The sequence below is a fragment of the Saimiri boliviensis genome, chromosome 6, assembly GCF_048565385.1.
Source record: "Saimiri boliviensis isolate mSaiBol1 chromosome 6, mSaiBol1.pri, whole genome shotgun sequence".
In the NCBI taxonomy this organism is placed as follows: Eukaryota; Metazoa; Chordata; class Mammalia; order Primates; family Cebidae; genus Saimiri; species Saimiri boliviensis.
The window spans coordinates 122,153,903-122,171,939 of record NC_133454.1 but is presented as its reverse complement, the minus strand read 5'-3'; the positions used below and the strand labels follow the sequence as shown (position 1 = coordinate 122,171,939).

Here is an 18,037-nt window from a genome sequence, read left to right as displayed (position 1 = left end):
CGTGCCATTGCACTCCAGCCTGGGTAACAAGAGCGAGACTCCGTCTCCAAAAACAAAAACAAAAAAAAATCGCCTTTCGGCTCAGAGGAGGCCAAGGTGCAACTTTCTTTGGTCATCCGGAACCCAAGTTCATCGACACCAGCCCCCTCCACCATGCTGCCAGAGTTCGACCCCAATGACATCAAAGTCGTATCCTGAGATGCATTGGGGTGAAGTTGGTGCCACTTTTTCTCTGGCCCCCAAGATCGGCCCCCTGGGTCTGTCTCCAAAAAAGGTTGGTGATGACATTGCCAAGGCAATGGGTGACTGAAAGGGCTTGAAGATTACAGTGAAACTGACCATTCAGAACAGACAGGCCCAGATTGAGGTGGTGCCTTCTGCCTCTGCCCTGATCATCAAAGCCCTCAAGGAACCACCAAGAGACAGAAAGAAACAGAAAAACAAACACAGTGGGAATATCACTTTTTTTTTGGACACAGAGTCTTGCAAACCTCTGCCTCCCGGTTTCAAGCAATTCTCCTACCTCAGCCTCCTGAGTAGCTGGGACTACAGGTGTGTGCCACCACGCCCAGCTAATCTGTATTTTTTTAATAGAGTTGGGGTTTCACCATGTTGGCCAGGATGATCTCAATCTCTTGATCTCGTCATCCACCTGCCTTAGCCTCCCAAAGTGCTGAGATTACAGGCGTGAGCCACTGATCCCGGCCGGTAATAGTAATATTACTTTTGATGAGATCATCAACATTGCTCAACAGATGCGGCACCAATCTTTAGCCAGAGAACTCTCTGGAACCATTAAAGAAATCCAAGGGACTACTACCCAGTCTGTGGGCTGTAATGTTGGTGGCCACACCTTCATGACATCATAGATGACATCAACAGTGGTGCTGTGGAATGCCCAGCTAGTTAGGAAGCATACAGGAAAATATTTCAATAAAGGATAATTTGAGAATTGGTGGGAAAAAAAATTAAAAATCAGGCCAGGCACAGTGGCTCATGCCTGTAATCCTAGCACGTTGGGAGGTTGAGGCGGGAGGATCACCTGAAGTCAGGAGTTCGAGACAAACCTGACCAACACGGAGAAACCTCATCTCTACTAAAAATACAAAATTAGTCAGGCATGGTGGCAATTACACATGCCTGTAATCCCAGCTACTCAGGAAGCTGAGGCAGGAGAATCGCTTGAACCCAGGAGGCAGAGGTTGCGGTGAGCCAAGATTTCACCCTTGCACTCCAGCGTGGACAACAACAGCAAAACTCTGTCTCAAAAAAAAAAAAAAAAAAAAAAAGCTAGGTGCAGTGGCTTACACTTGTAACCCCAGCACTTTGGAAGGCTGAGATGGGCAGATCACTAGGTCAGGAGATCAAGACCATCCTGGCCAACATGCTGAAACCCCATCTCTATTTTTCAAAAAAAAAGGTAAAAATCAGCCAGGTGTAGTGGTGCTTGTTGTCCCAGGTACTCAGGAGGCTGAAGCAGGAGAACTGCTTGAGCCCAGGAAATCGAGGCTGCAGTGAGCTATGATTACTGCACTCCAGCCTGGGTGACTGAGCAAGACTTTGTCTCAAAAAGAGTAATAATTTAAAAAATCATACTGAAGCCGGGCACGGTGGCTCAAGCCTGTAATCTCAGCACTTTGGGAGGCCGAGTCGGGTGGATCATGAGGTCGAGAGATCGAGACCATCCTGGTCAACATGGTGAAACCCCGTCTCTACTAAAAATGCAAAAAATTAGCTGGGCATGGTGGCACGTGCCTGTAATCCCAGCTACTCAGGAGGCTGAGGCAGGAGAATTGCCTGAACCCAGGAGGCGGAGGTTGCGGTGAGCCGAGTTCGCGCCATTGCACTCAAGCCTGGGTAACAAGAGCGAAACTCCGTCTCAAAAAAAAAAAAAAAAAAAAAAAAAAAAAAAAAAAAAAAACATACTGAAGACTACAAAATGAAAGTTCTCCTCTTCAAGAGGTTATTATCCTCACCAGAGCAGATCTTTCTTTATGAGATGCAAATATTTCATTTTTCACTCACTGTTCACTTACAGACAATGTTCCATGTTTGTAAATCATAGCCTCCTTAGTTATGTTAAAGGCTATGTAACACTTCACAGGAGGATGCTTCAGGGTTTTTTGTTTTTTGTTTTTTGTTTTTCTGCTTGTTTGTTTGTTTGTTTTGAAACAGGATTATATCTGTCACTGAGGCCGGAGTGCAGTAACAATCATAGCTCACTGCAACTTCGTCCTCTCGGCCTCAAGGAATCCTCCTGCTTCAGCTTCCCAGGTAGTTGGGACCACTATGCCCAGCTAATTTACTTATTTAAAAATTTTTTTTGACAGGGTCTCGTTCTGTTGTCCAGGGGCTGGAATGCGGTGGCATGATTTTGGCTTGCTGCAACCTCTGTCTCTGGGGCTCAAGACGTCCTCCCACATCAACTTCTCAGTGGCTTGTGCCACCCATACCCAGCTAATTTTTATATTCTTTTTTTTTGAGATGGAGTTTCGCTCTTGTTACCCAGGCTGGAGTGCAATGGCACGATCTCGCCTCAGCGCAACCTCCGCCTCCTGGGTTCAGGCAATTCTCCTGCCTCAGCCTCTTGAGTAGCTGGGATTACAGGCACACGCCACCATGCCCAGCTCATTTTTTGTATTTTGAGTAGAGACAGGGTTTCACCATGTTGACCAGGATGGTCTTGATCTCTTGACCTCGTGATCCACCCACCTCGGCCTCCCAAAGTGCTGGGATTACAGGCATGAGCCACCGCACCCGGCCTATATTCTTTTTGTACAGACAGGGTTTCGCCATGTTGCCCAGGCTGGTCTGGAACTACTGGACTCAAGCAATCCACCTTCCTGGCCTCCCAAAGTGCTGGGATTAGAGGTGTGAGCCACCACGCCTGGCCAGAAGGATGCTCTTTAACCAACTATAATCATCACTCTTTGTTGGAATATTTGTCTCCAGTGTTTCCCATGGGCATCCTTGTTTGCATATTCTTGTGTTTGTGTATTCCTATAGGGTACTTATCTGGAATTAGATCAAAGAGGCAATATTGTAAAATTTAATAATTTGCCAAGTGCAGTGGCTCACACCTGTAATCCCACAGCTTTGGGAGGCTGAGGTGGGTGGATAGCGAGGTCAGGAGTTTGAGACCAGCCTGGCCAACATGGTGAAACCCCATCTCTACTAAAATCACAAAAAATCAGCTGGGCATGGTGGCAGATACCTGTAGTCCCAGCTACTTAGGAGGCTGAGACAGGAAAACTGCTTGAACACGGGAGGTGGAGGTTGCAGTGAGTCAAGATGGCACCACAGCACTACATCCAGCCTGGGCAACAGAGTAAGACTGTCTCAAAAAAAAATTTTTTTTTAATAATTCTTTCAGGGCTGCACATGATGGCTCACGCCTGTAATCCCAACACTTTGGGAGGCCAAGGCTGGCAGATCACCTGAGGTCGGGAGTTCGAGACCAGCATGACCAACATGGAGAAACCCCATCTCTACTAAAAATACAAAATTAGCCAGTGTGGTAGTGCGTGCCTGTAATCCCAGCTACTCAGGAGGCTGAGGCAGGAGAATCACTTGAACCCGGGAGGCGCAGGTTGCAGTGAGCTGAGATCACTCCACTGCACGCCAGCCTAGCAACAAGAGCAAAATTGTGTCTCAAAAAAAAAAAAAAAAAAAAAAGGCCACATGGTGGCTCATACCTGTAATCCCAGCATTTTGGGAGGCCAAGGCAGGTGGATCACCTGAGATCAGGAGTTTGAGACCACACTGACCAACAAGGTGAAACCCCATCTCTACTAAAAATACAAAAATTAACCGGGTGTGGTGACAGGGCAGGCTCCTGTAGTCCCAGCTACTTGGGAGGCTGAGACAGGAGAATTGCTTAAACCCAGGAGGCAGAGGTTACAGGAGCGGAGACTTGGCCACTGCACTCCAGTCTGGGTGACAAAGCAACACCCCATCTCAAAAATATATGTATATTTTATTACTGAACCTCTAGAATAAATTTAGAATACTATGGTATCCTGGCTGGGCATAGTGGCTCACACCTGTAATCCCAGGAGTTTGGGAGGCCAAGGTGGGCAGATCACTTGAGGTCAGGTGTTCAAGACCAGCCTGGCCAACATGGTGAAATTTCATTTCTACTAAAAATGCAAAAGTTAGCTGCACATAGTGGTGAGCACCTGTAATCCCAGCTATTTGGGAGGCCTAGGTAGGAGAATCGCTTGAACCCAGAAGGCAGAAGTTGCCATGAGCCGAGATTGTGCCTCTGCACTCCAGCCTGGGCAATAAGTGATTAAGCAATGAGTGAGATTCCATCTTAAAAAATATGAGAGAGATCCAAGATGGCTGATCACTAGCAGCTCGGGATTGTAGCTCCCAGTGAAAACGCAAAGAACGAGAAGACGCCACACCTTCACATGAATTCTTGTTGCTCAGGCACCAGGAGATTCCCAGCGGAGGAGCCCCACAGGTCGCCAGCGCGACCCTTGTGACCAGCGAGGCGGTTTTGCCAGCGCCTCGGAGCGTCGGTTCTTGGTGCAGAGTCAGAAAAGCACCATCAATCTTTTTTTATTTTTTATTTTTTTATTTTTATTTTATTTTTTTTGAGACAGAGTGTCGCTCTTGTTACCCAGGCTGGAGTGCAATGGCACAATCTCGGCTCACCGCAACCTCCGCCTCCTGGGTTCAAGCAATTCTCCTGCCTCAGCCTCCTGAGTAGCTGGGACTACAGGCACGCGCCACCATGTCCAGCTAATTTTTTGTATTTTTAGTAGAGATGGGGTTTCACCATGTTGACCAGGATGGTCTCGATCTCTCGACCTCGTGATCCACCCGCCTCGGCCTCCCAAAGTGCTGGGATTACAAGCTTGAGCCACTGCGCCCGGCTTATTTTTTATTTATTTATTTTTATTTATTTATTTATTTATTTTTGAGACAGAGTTTCGCTCTTGTTACCCAGGCTGGAGTGCAATGGCACGATCTTGGCTCACCGCAATCTCCGCCTCCTGGGTTCAGGCAATTCTCCTGCCTCAGCCTCCTGAGTAGCTGGGATTACAGGCACGTGCCACCATGCCCAGCTAATTTTTTGTATTTTTAGTAGAGACGGGGTTTCACCATGTTGACCAGGATTGTCTCGATCTCTCGACCTCGTGATCTACCCGCCTCGGCCTCCCAAAGTGCTGGGATTACAGGCTTGAGCCACCGCGCCCAGCCATTTTTTATTTTTATTTTTATTTTTTTTTGAGACGGAGTTTCGCTCTCGTTACCCAGGCTGGAGTGCAATGGCGCAATCTCGGCTCACTGCAACCTCCGCCTCCTGGGTTCAGGCAATTCTCCTGCCTCAGCCTCCTGAGTAGCTGGGATTACAGGCACGCACCACCATGCCCAGCTAATTTTTTGTATTTTTAGTAGAGACGGGGTTTCACCATGTTGACCAGGATGGTCTCGATCTCTTGACCTCGTGATCCACCCGCCTTGGCCTCCCAAAGTGCTGGGATTACAGGCTTGAGCCACCGCGCCCGGCCATTTTTTATTTTTTAATTATTTATTTTTATTTTTATTTTTATTTTTATTTATTTATTTATTTATTTATTTTGAGGCGGAGTTTTCGCTCTTGTTACCCAGGCTTGAGCCACCGCGCCCGGCAAGAAAAGAACTTTCAACCAAGAATTTCACATCCAGCCAAACTAAGCTTCATAAGTGAAGGAAAAATAAAGTTTTTTTGTGAAAAAGCAAGCACTCAGAGATTTCATCACCACCAGGCCTGCTTTACAAGAGCTTCTGAAAGAACCACTACAGATAGAAAGGAACAAACAGTATCAGCCTTTCTAAAAAATACCAAAAAGTAAAGAGCATCAATATAATGAAGAATTTACATCAACTAATGTGCAAAATAGCCAGCTAATATTAAATGGCAGTATTAAACTCATATATATCATTAATTCTAAATTTAAATTGACTAAATCTCTCAATCCAAAGACAGACAGCCAATTTGGATAAAAAACTAAAACGCAGGCCGGGCGCGGTGGCTCAAGCCTGTAATCCCAGCACTTTGGGAGGCCGAGGCGGGTGGATCATGAGGTCAAGAGATCGAGACCATCCTGGTCAACGTGGTGAAACCCCGTCTCTACTAAAAATACTAAAAATTAGCTGGGCATGGTGGCGCGTGCCTGTAATGCCAGCTACTCAGGAGGCTGAGGCAGGAGAATTGCCTGAACCCAGGAGGCGGAGGTTGCGGTGAGCCGAGATCGCGCCATTGCACTCCAGCCTGGGTAACAAGAGCGAAACTCCATCTCAAAAAAAAAAAAAAAAAAACTAAAACCCATCAGTATGCTGCATCCAGACCCATCTCACATTCAAGGATACACAAAGACTCAAAACAAGGGATGGAGAAAGATTTACCAACCAAACAGAGAGCTAAAATAAACAAATAAAAAGCAGAAGTGGGCCGGGCGCGGTGGCTCAAGCCTGTAATCCCAGCACTTTGGGAGGCCGAGGCGGGTGGATCACGAGGTCGAGAGATCGAGACCATCCTGGTCAACATGGTGAAACCCCGTCTCTACTAAAAATACAAAACATTAGCTGGGCATGGTGGCTCGTGCCTGTAATCCCAGCTACTCAGGAGGCTGAGGCAGGAGAATTGCCTGAACCCAGGAGGCAGAGGTTGCGGTGAGCCGAGATCGCGCCATTGTATTCCAGCCTGGGTAAGGAGCAAAACTCCGTCTCAAAAAATAAATAAATAAATAAATAAATAATAAAAAGCAGAAGTTACAATTTTTGCCTCTGATAAAATAGTCATTAAAGCAACAAAGATCAAAAGAAGCAAAGAAGGACATTATATAATAATAAAAAGATCAATGCAACAACAAGAAGAGCTAAAGATCCTAAATATATAGGCACCCAATACAGGAATACCCAGACATACAAGACTAATAAAGAGACTTAGACTCCCACACAATAATAGTGGGAGACTTCAACATTAATATTAGACAGATCAATGAGACAGAAAATTAACAACGATATCCAGAACTTGAACTCAGATCTGGAACAAGTAAACGTAATTAACATTTATAGAACTCTCCACTTTAAATACACAAAACATACACTCTTATCAGTACCACATCATATCAACTTAGAAGTTTAAACGAAATGTTGGTTGGCTCCTTGTTTGTTATTCTCTTCCCTCATTTTCTTTTATGTCTCCATTATTTTATTTTTTACTTTTTTTGAGACAGAGTTTCGCTCTTGTTACCCAGGCTGGAGTGCAATGGCGCGATCTCAGCTCACCGCAACCTCCGCCTCCTGGGTTCAGGCAATTCCCCTGCCTCAGCCTCCTGAGTAGCTGGGATTACAGGCATGCGCCACCACGCCCAGTTAATTTTTTGTATTTTTAGTAGAGACGGGGTTTCACCATGTTGACCACGAAGGTCTCGATCTCTTGACCTCGTGATCCACCTGCCTCGGCCTCCCAAAGTGCTGGGATTATAGGCGTGAGCCACCGCGCCCAGCATGTCTCCATTATTAAGGACAATTATATGCATACCCATATTTAGACTGCATTCTAGCCCAGGCAATAAAGCAATACCCCCATTCTCTCTCCCTCTTCCTCTTTCCCTTTCTTCCTCTTCTTTATTCTTTTTATTATTCTTTTTTTCTTTCTCAAAAAAAAAAAAAAAAAATAGGCCGACAGACCAATAGAGCAGAATAGAGAACCCAGAAATAAATTCACATGTTTATAGCTAACTGATTTTAAACAAAGCCACCAAGAATATACACTGAGGAAAGGATAAAAAAATAAAATTGGCCGGGCGCGGTGGCTCAAGGCTGTAATCCCAGCACTTCGGGAGGCCGAGGCAGATGGATCATGAGGTCAAGAGATCGAGACCATCCTGGTCAACATAGTGAAACCCCGTCTCTACTAAAAATACAAAAAAACATTAACTGGGCATGGTGGTGCGTGCCTGTAATCCCAGCTACTCAGGAGGCTGAGGCAGGAGAATTGCCTGAACCCAGGAGGCGGAGGTTGCGGTGGAGGCGGGCAGATTACCTGAGGCTGGGAGACCAGCCTGACTAACATGGGGAAACCCGTCTCTACTAAAAATACAAAATTAGCTGGGTGTGGTGGCGCATGCCTGTAATCCCAGCTACTCAGGAGGCTGAGGCAGGAGAATCACTTGAACCTGGGCGGCAGAGGGTTCAGTGAGCTGAGATTGTGTCATTGCACTCCAGCCTGGGCAACAAGAATGAAACTCTGCCTCCAAAAAAAATAAAAATAAAAATACACACACACACACACACACACACACACACAAACACACGCTATCCAGAATACACTTGTTATAACACTGCAGTGAATATCCTGTGCCTTTTATTTTTATTTTGCTTTTTTTTCTTTTTTCTCTTTTTTTCCTGATTTTGATTTTGCCTTTCATTTGATTCCCGAATTTCCTCAGTGTTCATTCATTTACAAATAATAAGAGGTCATACTATCTCACTATTATTTAGTTAACTAATTTATTTTTTGAGATGGAGACTTTGTCTGAAAAAATAAATTAACTAATAAAATAAAAACATAAAGCCCATGTTTGTCACTCTACCATGGAGAGGCAACATAGAATAGTGATTTTTAGGCCGGGCGCGGTGGCTCAAGCCTGTAATCCCAGCAGTTTGGGAGGCCAAGGGGGGTGGATCATGAGGTCAAGAGATCAAGACTATCCAGGTCAACATGGTGAAACCCCGTCTCTACTAAAAATACAAAAAAATTAGCTGGACATGGTGGCACGTGCCTGTAATCCCAGCTACTCAGGAGGCTGAGGCAGGAGAATTGCCTGAACCAGGGAGGCGGAGGTTGCGGTGAGCTGAGATCGCGCCATTGCACTCAAGCCTGGGTAACAAGAGTGAAACTCCGTCTCAAAAAAAAAAAAAAAAAAAAAGAATAGTGATTTTTACAACACACACTGCATGGGTGTGCCTAGGCCTCCCAAGTAGCTGGGATTACAGGTGCCCATCACTACGCCCAGCTAATTTGTGTATTTTTAGCTTTGTATTTTTTATTACTTACTTTTCGAGTTTAGGTAAATTATCTCATCTTGGCTGGTCGAGGTGGCTCCCACCTGTAATTCCAGCACTTTGGAAGGCCAAGGCGGGTGGATGGCTTGAGCTCACAAGTTCCAGACCAGCCCAGGCAACATGGCAAAACCCCATCTCTACTATAATAAAAATACAAAAGTTAGCCAGGCATGGAACATGCTACTTGGGAGGCTGAGGTGACAGGATAGTTTGACCCTGGGAGAAGGAGGTTGCAGTGAGCCAAGATTGTGCCACTGCACCCCAGCCTGGGCAATAAAGCCAGACATTGTCTCAAAAAAAAAAAAAATCATCTTTCTGTGTCGGTTTTTTTGGTGACTAAAAATAGTTTGTACATCAAAGGGATTGTTGTGATAATTAAATATAGACTAGTCATACAAAAGTCTCTATTAGGCCGGTGTGGTGGCTCACGCCTGTAATCCCAGCACTTTGGGAGGCCAAGGTGGATGGATCACCTGAAGTCAGGAGTTCAAAATTAGCCTGGCCAACATGATGAAATGCCATCTCTACTAAAAAATATAAAAATCAGCCAGGCATGGTGGCAGGTGCCTGTAATCCCAGGTACTCGGGAGGCTGAGGCATGAGAATCACTTGAGCCTGAGAGGTGAAGGTTGTAGTGAGCCGAGATCCCATCACTGCACTCCAGCCTGGGCAACAAAGTGAGACCTTGTCTCTCTCTCTCTCCTCTCTCTCTCTCTCTCTCTCTCTCACTCACTTTTTCTCTCTCTCTCTCTCTCTCACACACACACACACACACACACACACGTCTCTAGTGCATATATTATCGATATCAGTAATGGTTATTGTCATTATTACTGTACCTTCTAATAAACATCTAAAGTGAACTTCACTTTCAGGAATCTAACAGCCCAGGTAGTGGGTGAAGCACAAAGTAATCAACAATAATTCATAGCAGATTGATAAATGCTTAATGAGTTAAATACTGTAGCTGGGAGGCAGAGAGCAGCGGTCAAAGCAGGCTTTTCTTAGAAGGCAAATCCTAAGTTCGGAAAAGCTCCTGGGAGTTAGTTTACTAAGTGAAGAAACAGGACATCCCAGGAAGAGAGACTACCAGGTGCACAGGCCAAGAGGAGGGTTAGGTCTGGTTTGGAATATGCACAGGTTACCCTCAAGTGGTGGATGATGAAACTTCACAATAACTACCAGCATTTACATATCATGCCTTGCCAGGCACCAAGGTAGGTGCTATTGTGATCTCCACTTGAGATATGGCTCTAACCCCCAACCCCCGCAAAAAGAGCCGGGTCTGGGAGGAAGTAAGTCAGACCACTAGCATTTAAGTTGTCCTAGATGGCTAGGTGCGGTGGCTCATACCTTTAATTCCAGCACTTTGGGAGGCTGAGGCAGGTGGATTGCTTAAGCTCAGAATTGGAGACCAGCCTGGCCAATATGGTGAAATCGCATCTCTTGAAAAAATAGAAAAATTAGTTCGGTGTAATGGTGTGCTACTGTAGTCCAAGCTACTTGGGAGGCTTAGGTGGGAGGATAGCTTGAGTCCAGGAGGTGGAGGTTGCAGTGAGCCAAGATCGCATCACTGCACTCTCAGAAGTGGTGGAATGCAATGGGAGACAAAGCCAGATTCTGTCTCGGAAAACGAAAACAGCCAGGCGCTGTGGCTCACACCTGTAATCACAGCGCTTTGGGAGGAAGAGGCACACTGATCACCTGAGGTTAGGAGGAATTTCAGAACAGCCTGACAAACATGGTGATACCCTGTCTCCACTAAAAATACAAAAATGGCCGGGTTCGGTGGCTCACGCCTGTAATCCCAACACTTTGGGAGGCCGAGGTAGGTGGATCACTTGAGGTTAGAAGTTTGAGACCAGCCTGGCCAAAATGGTGAAAGCCCATCTTTACAAAAAATACAAAAATTAGCTGGGCATGGCGGCGGGTGCCTGTTATCTTAGCTACCGGGGAGGCTGAGGCAGGAGAACTGCTTGAGCCTGGGAGGTGGAAGTTGCAGTGAGTCGATATCATGCCATTGCACTCCAGCCTGGGCGACAAAGTGAGGTGCGGGCATGGTGGCTCAAGACTGTATTCCCAGCACTTTAGGAGGCCGAGGCGAGCGGATCACCTGAGGTCGGGAGTTTGAAACCAGCCTGACCAATGGAGAAACCCCGCCTCTACTAAAAATGCAAAATAAGCCAGGCATGGTGGTGCTATCCTGTAATGCCAGCTACTAGAAAGGTTGAGGGAGGAGAATTGCTTGAACCCAGGAGGTGGAGGTTGCAGCAAGCCGAGATTGTGTCATTGCACTCCAGCCTGGGCAACAAGAGTGAAAGTCGGTCAAAAAACAAAACAAAACAAATAAACAAAAACACAAAAATTAGCTCACGCCTGTAGTCCCAGCTACTCGGGAGGCTGAGGCAGGAGAATTGCTTGAATTCGGGAGGTGAAGGTTGCGATGACGAGACCGCACCACTGAACTCCCGCCTGGTGACAGAGCGAGACTGTCTCAAAAAAACAAACAAAAAAGCTCAAGTTGTCTTACATGGTGAGAGTGTCATGGAGTTTTAAGCAGGGAGGTGAGGACAGGATTAGATCACTGTGTTTTGCAGAGATCCCTCTGAAGTCAGGCAGAGGATAGCTCAATTCCCCAGAGAGGGGCCGGGCGCGGTGGCTCAAGCCTGTAATCCCAGCACTTTGGGAGGCCGAGGCCGGTGGATCACGAGGTCAAGAGATCGAGACCATCCTGGCCAACATGGTGAAACCGTCACTAAAAATACAAAAAATTAGCTGGGCGTGGTGGCTCGTGCCTGTAATCCCAGCTACTCAGGAGGCTGAGGCAGGAGAATTGCCTGAACCCAGGAGGTGGAGGTTGCGGTGAGCCGAGATCGCGCCATTGCACTCCAGCCTGGGTAATAAGAGCGAAACTCTGTCTCAAAAAAAATAAAAAAATAAAAAAATAATAAATTCCCCAGAGAGGATGAGTGGGTCAAAGAGCATGCACATCTCTCCTCGGCTCCTGGCAAATACTGCCAAAGAATTTCCCAAAACATTGCGCTAAGGGCCCATATTCCAATTTCTAAGGAGGGTGAGGCTGGATGAAGTTCCGGAAACCGGCTTCATTCCGCCCACGGGTTTTAAAGCGGCACCAGCTTTCTTCACCACAGCAGCCAGCCAGTCGCCGCGGCTTGGTGGGGTTCCTCCCAGTTGCCGCCCACGCAAAGTCTTGGCAGCAGGCCCAGAAGTTTTATGGTTCTCAGCGGCACCCGTCCACGTCCGCCCCCACGTGACCCAAACAGATCGGGCACTTCCGCTTCCCCTCGGCTTTCTTCCAGTCGGTGTCTCCGGCTGCTCCAGAGCCGGGTGAGCGAGCGAGCGAGCGCCCGTCCGCGGGCATCGTGGGCGGGTTGCCTCGCGCTGACCCTTCTCGCCCTCCTTCTCGTCATACCAGGTCCCCGCGGAAGCGGCGGTGGCGGCGCCATGGCGGAGCTGACGGCTCTTGAGAGTCTCATCGAGATGGGTTTCCCCAGGGGACGCGCGTAAGGAAGCCCCCGAACCCCGGCCTGCGGGGGTGGAGGGCCGCGGACTTGTCCCGGCGTTTGCCCCAGCCTGCCGGTCACCATGGCTCGTGGTTGCTTTTCACGGTGTTTCTGCCCCCAGGGAGAAGGCTCTGGCCCTCACAGGGAACCAGGGCATCGAGGCTGCGATGGACTGGTGAGCGCCCGTTCCGGCTGGCGGAGAATTGGGGGCTGCCGGGAGGAGCAGCCTCAAAGCTAACCTCCCCGCCGACTTTCCCTGCCAGGCTGATGGAGCACGAAGACGACCCCGACGTGGACGAGCCTCTAGAGACTCCCCTTGGACACATCCTGGGACGGGAGCCCACCTCCTCAGAGCAAGGCGGCCTTGAAGGTCCTGACGCGGGGATACGGTGTGATTATTCAGGAGGGTCTGAGGAGAATCTGGAAGGATAATAATACCGACTGCTTGTTGTAGGACCCGGTTCTGCTGCTGGAGAAGGCAAACCCATTTTGAGTGAAGAGGAAAGACAGGAACAGACTAAGAGGTACAGTAAGAACCATCTGACATCTCTGAGGGTCATCGTCCACCTCCCTCCAGTACACAAGTCTGCTCAGAGAACCTTGAGCTTTCCACATGTCCTTTTTCTTCTTTTGTGCAAACTGTAAGAAATGGCATTAACACATTTCCTTTTTCTTGGCATTTTCTTTTCCTTTCCTTTCATTCATCTTGGTCTATTTGTCTCCTAATGCTGTTTGTTGTAAACTCACCTTCCCACTCTGTCCATTTCTCTTGAGCTGTTTTCTCTCGGCAACACAGGATGTTGGAGCTGGTGGCCCAGAAGCAGCGGGAGCGTGAAGAGAGAGAGGAACGGGAGGCACTGGAACGGGAACGGCAGCGCAGGAGACAAGGGCAAGAGTTGTCAGCAGCACGACAGCGGCTACAGGAAGATGAGATGCGCCGGGCTGCTGAGGAGAGGCGGAGGGAAAAGGCCGAGGAGTTAGCAGCCAGGTCTGGGCAATGGGGATGAGGGATAGGAGATGAGAAAGAAATTAGGATTTGCTTTGTTGCCGTCTGACCCCGTTTCTTCTTTCTACATACCAGACAAAGAGTTAGAGAAAAGATCGAGAGGGACAAAGCAGAGAGAGCCAAGAAGGTAGGTGATTGAGAAGACGCCGCGGGTAATAGAGTAGGCAGGTTAGTAAATCTTTTCCAGCTTCAGAGGGAAAGCATGGGGTTACACAGTCTGTTTCAGCTGAGGGTGCGTGAATACCTGATTGAATGTTTTACTTTGCCCTTTAGTATGGTGGCAGTGTGGGCTCTCAGCCACCTCCATCGGCACCAGAGCCAGGTCCTGTTCCCTCCTCTCCCAGCCAGGAGCCTCCCACCAAGCGGGAATATGACCAGTGTCGCATACAGGTACCAATTCTGATTCCTATCTTGCTCCTGGGACCTCTTTGTTGGCCTGTAAGGTGACCAACTCAGAGCTTTTTTCAGTTACTGTGCCCTTTGCCAAATGTCTCCCTTCTTTGTAAATGACTTTTGAAATTCGATGTCTGCTCTTGGGAAAGGTATCAAATTTCACCTGCCCCAGTCTCATTTAAATCCACACCTCCCTCTTACTCAGCAGTTACCCTTTTACTTGTTCATGTTTTTATTTGGTTTATTATGCAGCTATCTGGTGATGTGGTATTTGTCCAGATTCTTTTGTATAATCTTGTCCTTGTCTTTCTTAGGCTGAGGGAACTAGGAGTCTCTCATCCACACTTAATAAAGCAGAGCCTAAGAGGCTCATTTGGTGCTTTAAATAGTAGTTGTATTGGTTCAATCTAAGGAGGAGGAGGGGCCAGCTTTAGCTCTTTTCCTTACTTTGGCATTTCATTCAGTTTTGATGCTCACAATACTCCTTTGAGTATCTCCCTTGCCCTTTAGGTCAGGCTGCCAGATGGGACCTCATTGACCCAGACGTTCCGGGCCCGGGAGCAGCTGGCAGCCGTGAGGCTCTATGTGGAGCTCCACCGTGGAGAGGAACCGGGAGGGGGCCAGGACCCTGTGCAGTTGCTCAGTGGCTTCCCCAGACGGGCCTTCTCAGAAGCTGACATGGAGCGGCCTTTGCAGGAGCTGGGTATGGCTGCAAGACCAGAAACTGGGACTTGGAGGAGTAGGGAGACATGCCTGGGAAAAGGAGGGATGCAAAGAGAAGGGACTCTGTGGACATGGTGCAAGGTCAGGAATTTTGGGAGCAAAAAGCAATTATTCTTGTGTTTCAAGCCTGTATTCTTCCATCTTCAGGACTCGTGCCTTCTGCTGTCCTCATTGTGGCCAAGAAATGTCCCAGCTGAGGGCCTGTCTCGTTGTCCCTCTGTGACCCCTTCATCTTTGGTAAAGCACTGACATCTCCTTCCTAATAAATAGACCCTGAGTTCTGTACATGCCTGACTCCTTACTGAATGGCTGGGAGGGACAAAATGAAGGCAGAGGAAGAAGCTAAAAGGGAATTCCACATTTGTAGTAGACCCTCTTCCTCATCTTTAGCTTCCAACAAAGACACTTGTTTGTTTGTTTGTTTTAGATGGAGTCTCGCTCTGTTGCCCAGGCTGGATTGCAGTGGTGACATCTTGGCTCACTGTAACCTCCGCCTCCTGGATTCAAGCGATTCTCTTGCCTCAGTCTCCCTAATAGCTGGGATTACAGGCGGACACCACCACACCCAGCTAATTTTTGTATCTTCAATAGAGACAGGGTTTCACCATGGTCAGGCTGGTCTCAAACTCCTGACCTCGTGATCCACCTACCTTGGCCTCCCAAAGTGCTGGGATTACAGGCGTGAGCTACCGAGCCTGGCCAAGACACTTGTTTCTAATCTCTGGATCTGATTAACTGTTGGGGAAGTTGGGGAGGAGAAGTGTGAAAAATGGTGGAAAGTACATTGGATGGCACCTTTTACTCCAGTGGTAAGACAGAACATAAAGGCCAGCTGCTACTGCTGCTGTTTTCTTTTTTTTTTTTTTTTTTTTTTCCTTGAGACAGAGTTTTATTCGCCCAGGTTGGAGTACAATAACACGATCTTGGCTCACTGCAACCTCTGCCTCCCAGGTTCAAGTGAGTCTCCTGCCTAGGCTTCCAAAGTAGCTGGGATTACAGGTGCCTGCCACCATGCCTGGCAAATTTTGTATTTTTAGTAGAAATGGGTTTCTCCATGTTGGTCAGGATGGTCTCAAACTCCCTACCTCAGGTGATCTGGCCTCCCAAAGTGCTGGGATTACAGGTGTGAGCCACTGTGCCCGGAGGGCTTTTTTTCCTTTTCTTTTTTTTTTTTCCAGGCAAACAGGGGAGTGCCTTTTCATTTAAAAAATGTTTGGAGGCCAGGCGTGGTGGCTCATGCCTGTAATCCCGGGACTTGGGGAGGCCGAGGTGGGCAGATCACAAGGTTGTGAGTTAGAGACCAGTCTGACAACATGGTAAAACCCCATCTCTACTAAAAATACAAAAATGAGCTGGGTACAGTGGCGCATACCTGTAATCCCAGCTACTTGAGAGACTGAAGCAGGAGAATTACTTGAACCTAGGAGGCAGAGGTTGCAGTGAGCTGAGATCATGCCACTGCACTCCAGCCTGGGCAACAGAGTGAGACCCTGTCTCAAAAAAAAATGTTTGGAAATATGTATAACTTTGATACAGTTTCAGGGTGCTCCAGACACCTGAGGCCACTTCATGTAAACCACTGACAATTTCTAGAGCACTTAGAAAGACAACAATATGATCATGATCAGATTTTGTAATTAAACCTAATGAGGGCAACAGACACTTCTCAAATAAGAGATATGTCAATTACAGGGCTCCCCTACTCTAAGTTATTCACAAGGAGACAGATAAACAGTTTTTTTTTTCTTTTGAGACGGAGTTTCACTCTTGTTGCCTAGGCTGGAGTGCAACGTCACAATCTTGGCTTACGGCCACCTCTGCCTCCTGGGGTCAAGCAATTCTCCTGTGTCTGCCTCCTGAATAGTTGTGATTAAAGTCATGCACCACCATGCCCGGCTAATTTTGTAATTTTTTTTTAGTTGAGAGCGGGTTTCTCCATGTTGGTCAGGCTGGTCTTGAACTCCCGACCTCAGGTGATTCACCCGTCTTGGCCTCCCAAAGCGTTAGGATTACGGGTGTGAGCCACCGAGCCTGGCCAGGTAAACAGTTTATGTATCCTCCTCCCTCCTCTTCATCTTCCATGTTTTTCCAGGAAACTTTAGCAGGACCTTTTGCACCATCAAACTTTCCTTTTAACTTAAAGTCAGCAATATCCTTCTCATACTTTTCCTTCGGGTTTGCCACCTTAAGTGATGTCAGGCTGCTTTTCACTGTGATTTAAGTTATTCCACATCTCACCCAGAAAAGCCAAGCTTCTTGTCTTTTTCTTTTTTTTTTTTCCCTTTTTGTGGAGAATGGGGTCTCGCTATATTGCCCAGGCAGGTCTCAAACTCCTGGGCTCAAGCTATCCTCCTGCCTCTGCCTCCCTAAGAGCTGGGATTACAGGCGTGAGCCACCGTGCCCGGCCAAGCCCAGCTTCTTAATAGAATAGGGATAAGGCCGGGCACGGTGGCTCACGCCTGTAATCCCAGCACTTTGGGAGGCCGAGGCAGGTGGATCACGAGGTCAAGAGATCAAGACCATCCTGGTCAACATGGTGAAACCCCGTCTCTATTAAAAATACAAAAAATTAGCTGGGCATGGTGGCGCATGCCTGTAGTCCCAGCTACTAGGGAGGCTGAGGCAGGAGAATTGCTTGAACCCAGGAGGCGGAGGTTGCGGTGAGCCGAGATTGTGCCATTGCACTCCAGCCTGGGTAACAAGAGCGAAACTCCGTCTCAAAAAAAAAATAGAATAGGGATAACAGTGCCTGTTTCTTGGGATTGTCATGAAGGTTACATAATGCTGGTATAAGATGCTTTAGCATAGTGCCTGGTACCTAGTAAGTATTAGCTACTAAAAGGATAATTCTGTTTATTTATTTGAGATGGAGTCTTGCTCTGCTTCCCAGGCTGCAGTGCAGTGGTGTGATCTCGGCTCACTGCAACCTCTGCCTTCTGGATTCAAGTGCTTCTACTGCCTCAGCCTCCCTTGTAGCTGGGGTTACAGGCATGTGCCACCACGAGTGGCTAATTTTTTGTATTTTTAATTTTTTTTTTTTAGTAGAGATGGGGTTTCTCCATGTTGGTCAGGCTGGTCTCAAACTCCCAACCTCAGGTGATCTGCCTGCCTTTGCCTCCCATAGTGCTGGGATTACAGGTGTGAGCCACCACACCCGGCCATTCTCTCTCCTTTTGAAAACCAAGAAGCACTGATGAGCTTCTCCATGATAGCCCTTCTGGCTGTTGATACCCTAAACCTGGTATCCTGTCAAACTGCTGCTGACTTCTCTCATTCCTTGGCTAGGGAAGAGGCCATAGTTAATCTGTAAAGATCACACATAACA

General features: G+C 47.6%; 1 protein-coding gene across 1 annotated transcript; it reads left to right on the top strand.

The window, feature by feature from the left end:
• Positions 1–12,342: 12,342 nt before the first annotated feature.
• On the top strand, positions 12,343–14,997 carry UBXN1 (UBX domain protein 1). The gene is made up of 10 exons (XM_010335712.3): positions 12,343–12,414; positions 12,503–12,590; positions 12,712–12,765; positions 12,854–12,960; positions 13,045–13,114; positions 13,387–13,578; positions 13,672–13,723; positions 13,870–13,986; positions 14,500–14,692; positions 14,860–14,997. The coding sequence occupies exons 2-10, from the start codon at positions 12,532–12,534 to the stop codon at positions 14,907–14,909; spliced, it is 894 nt and encodes a 297-aa protein (XP_010334014.2). The 5' UTR covers positions 12,343–12,414; positions 12,503–12,531; the 3' UTR covers positions 14,910–14,997.
• Positions 14,998–18,037: the final 3,040 nt, after the last annotated feature.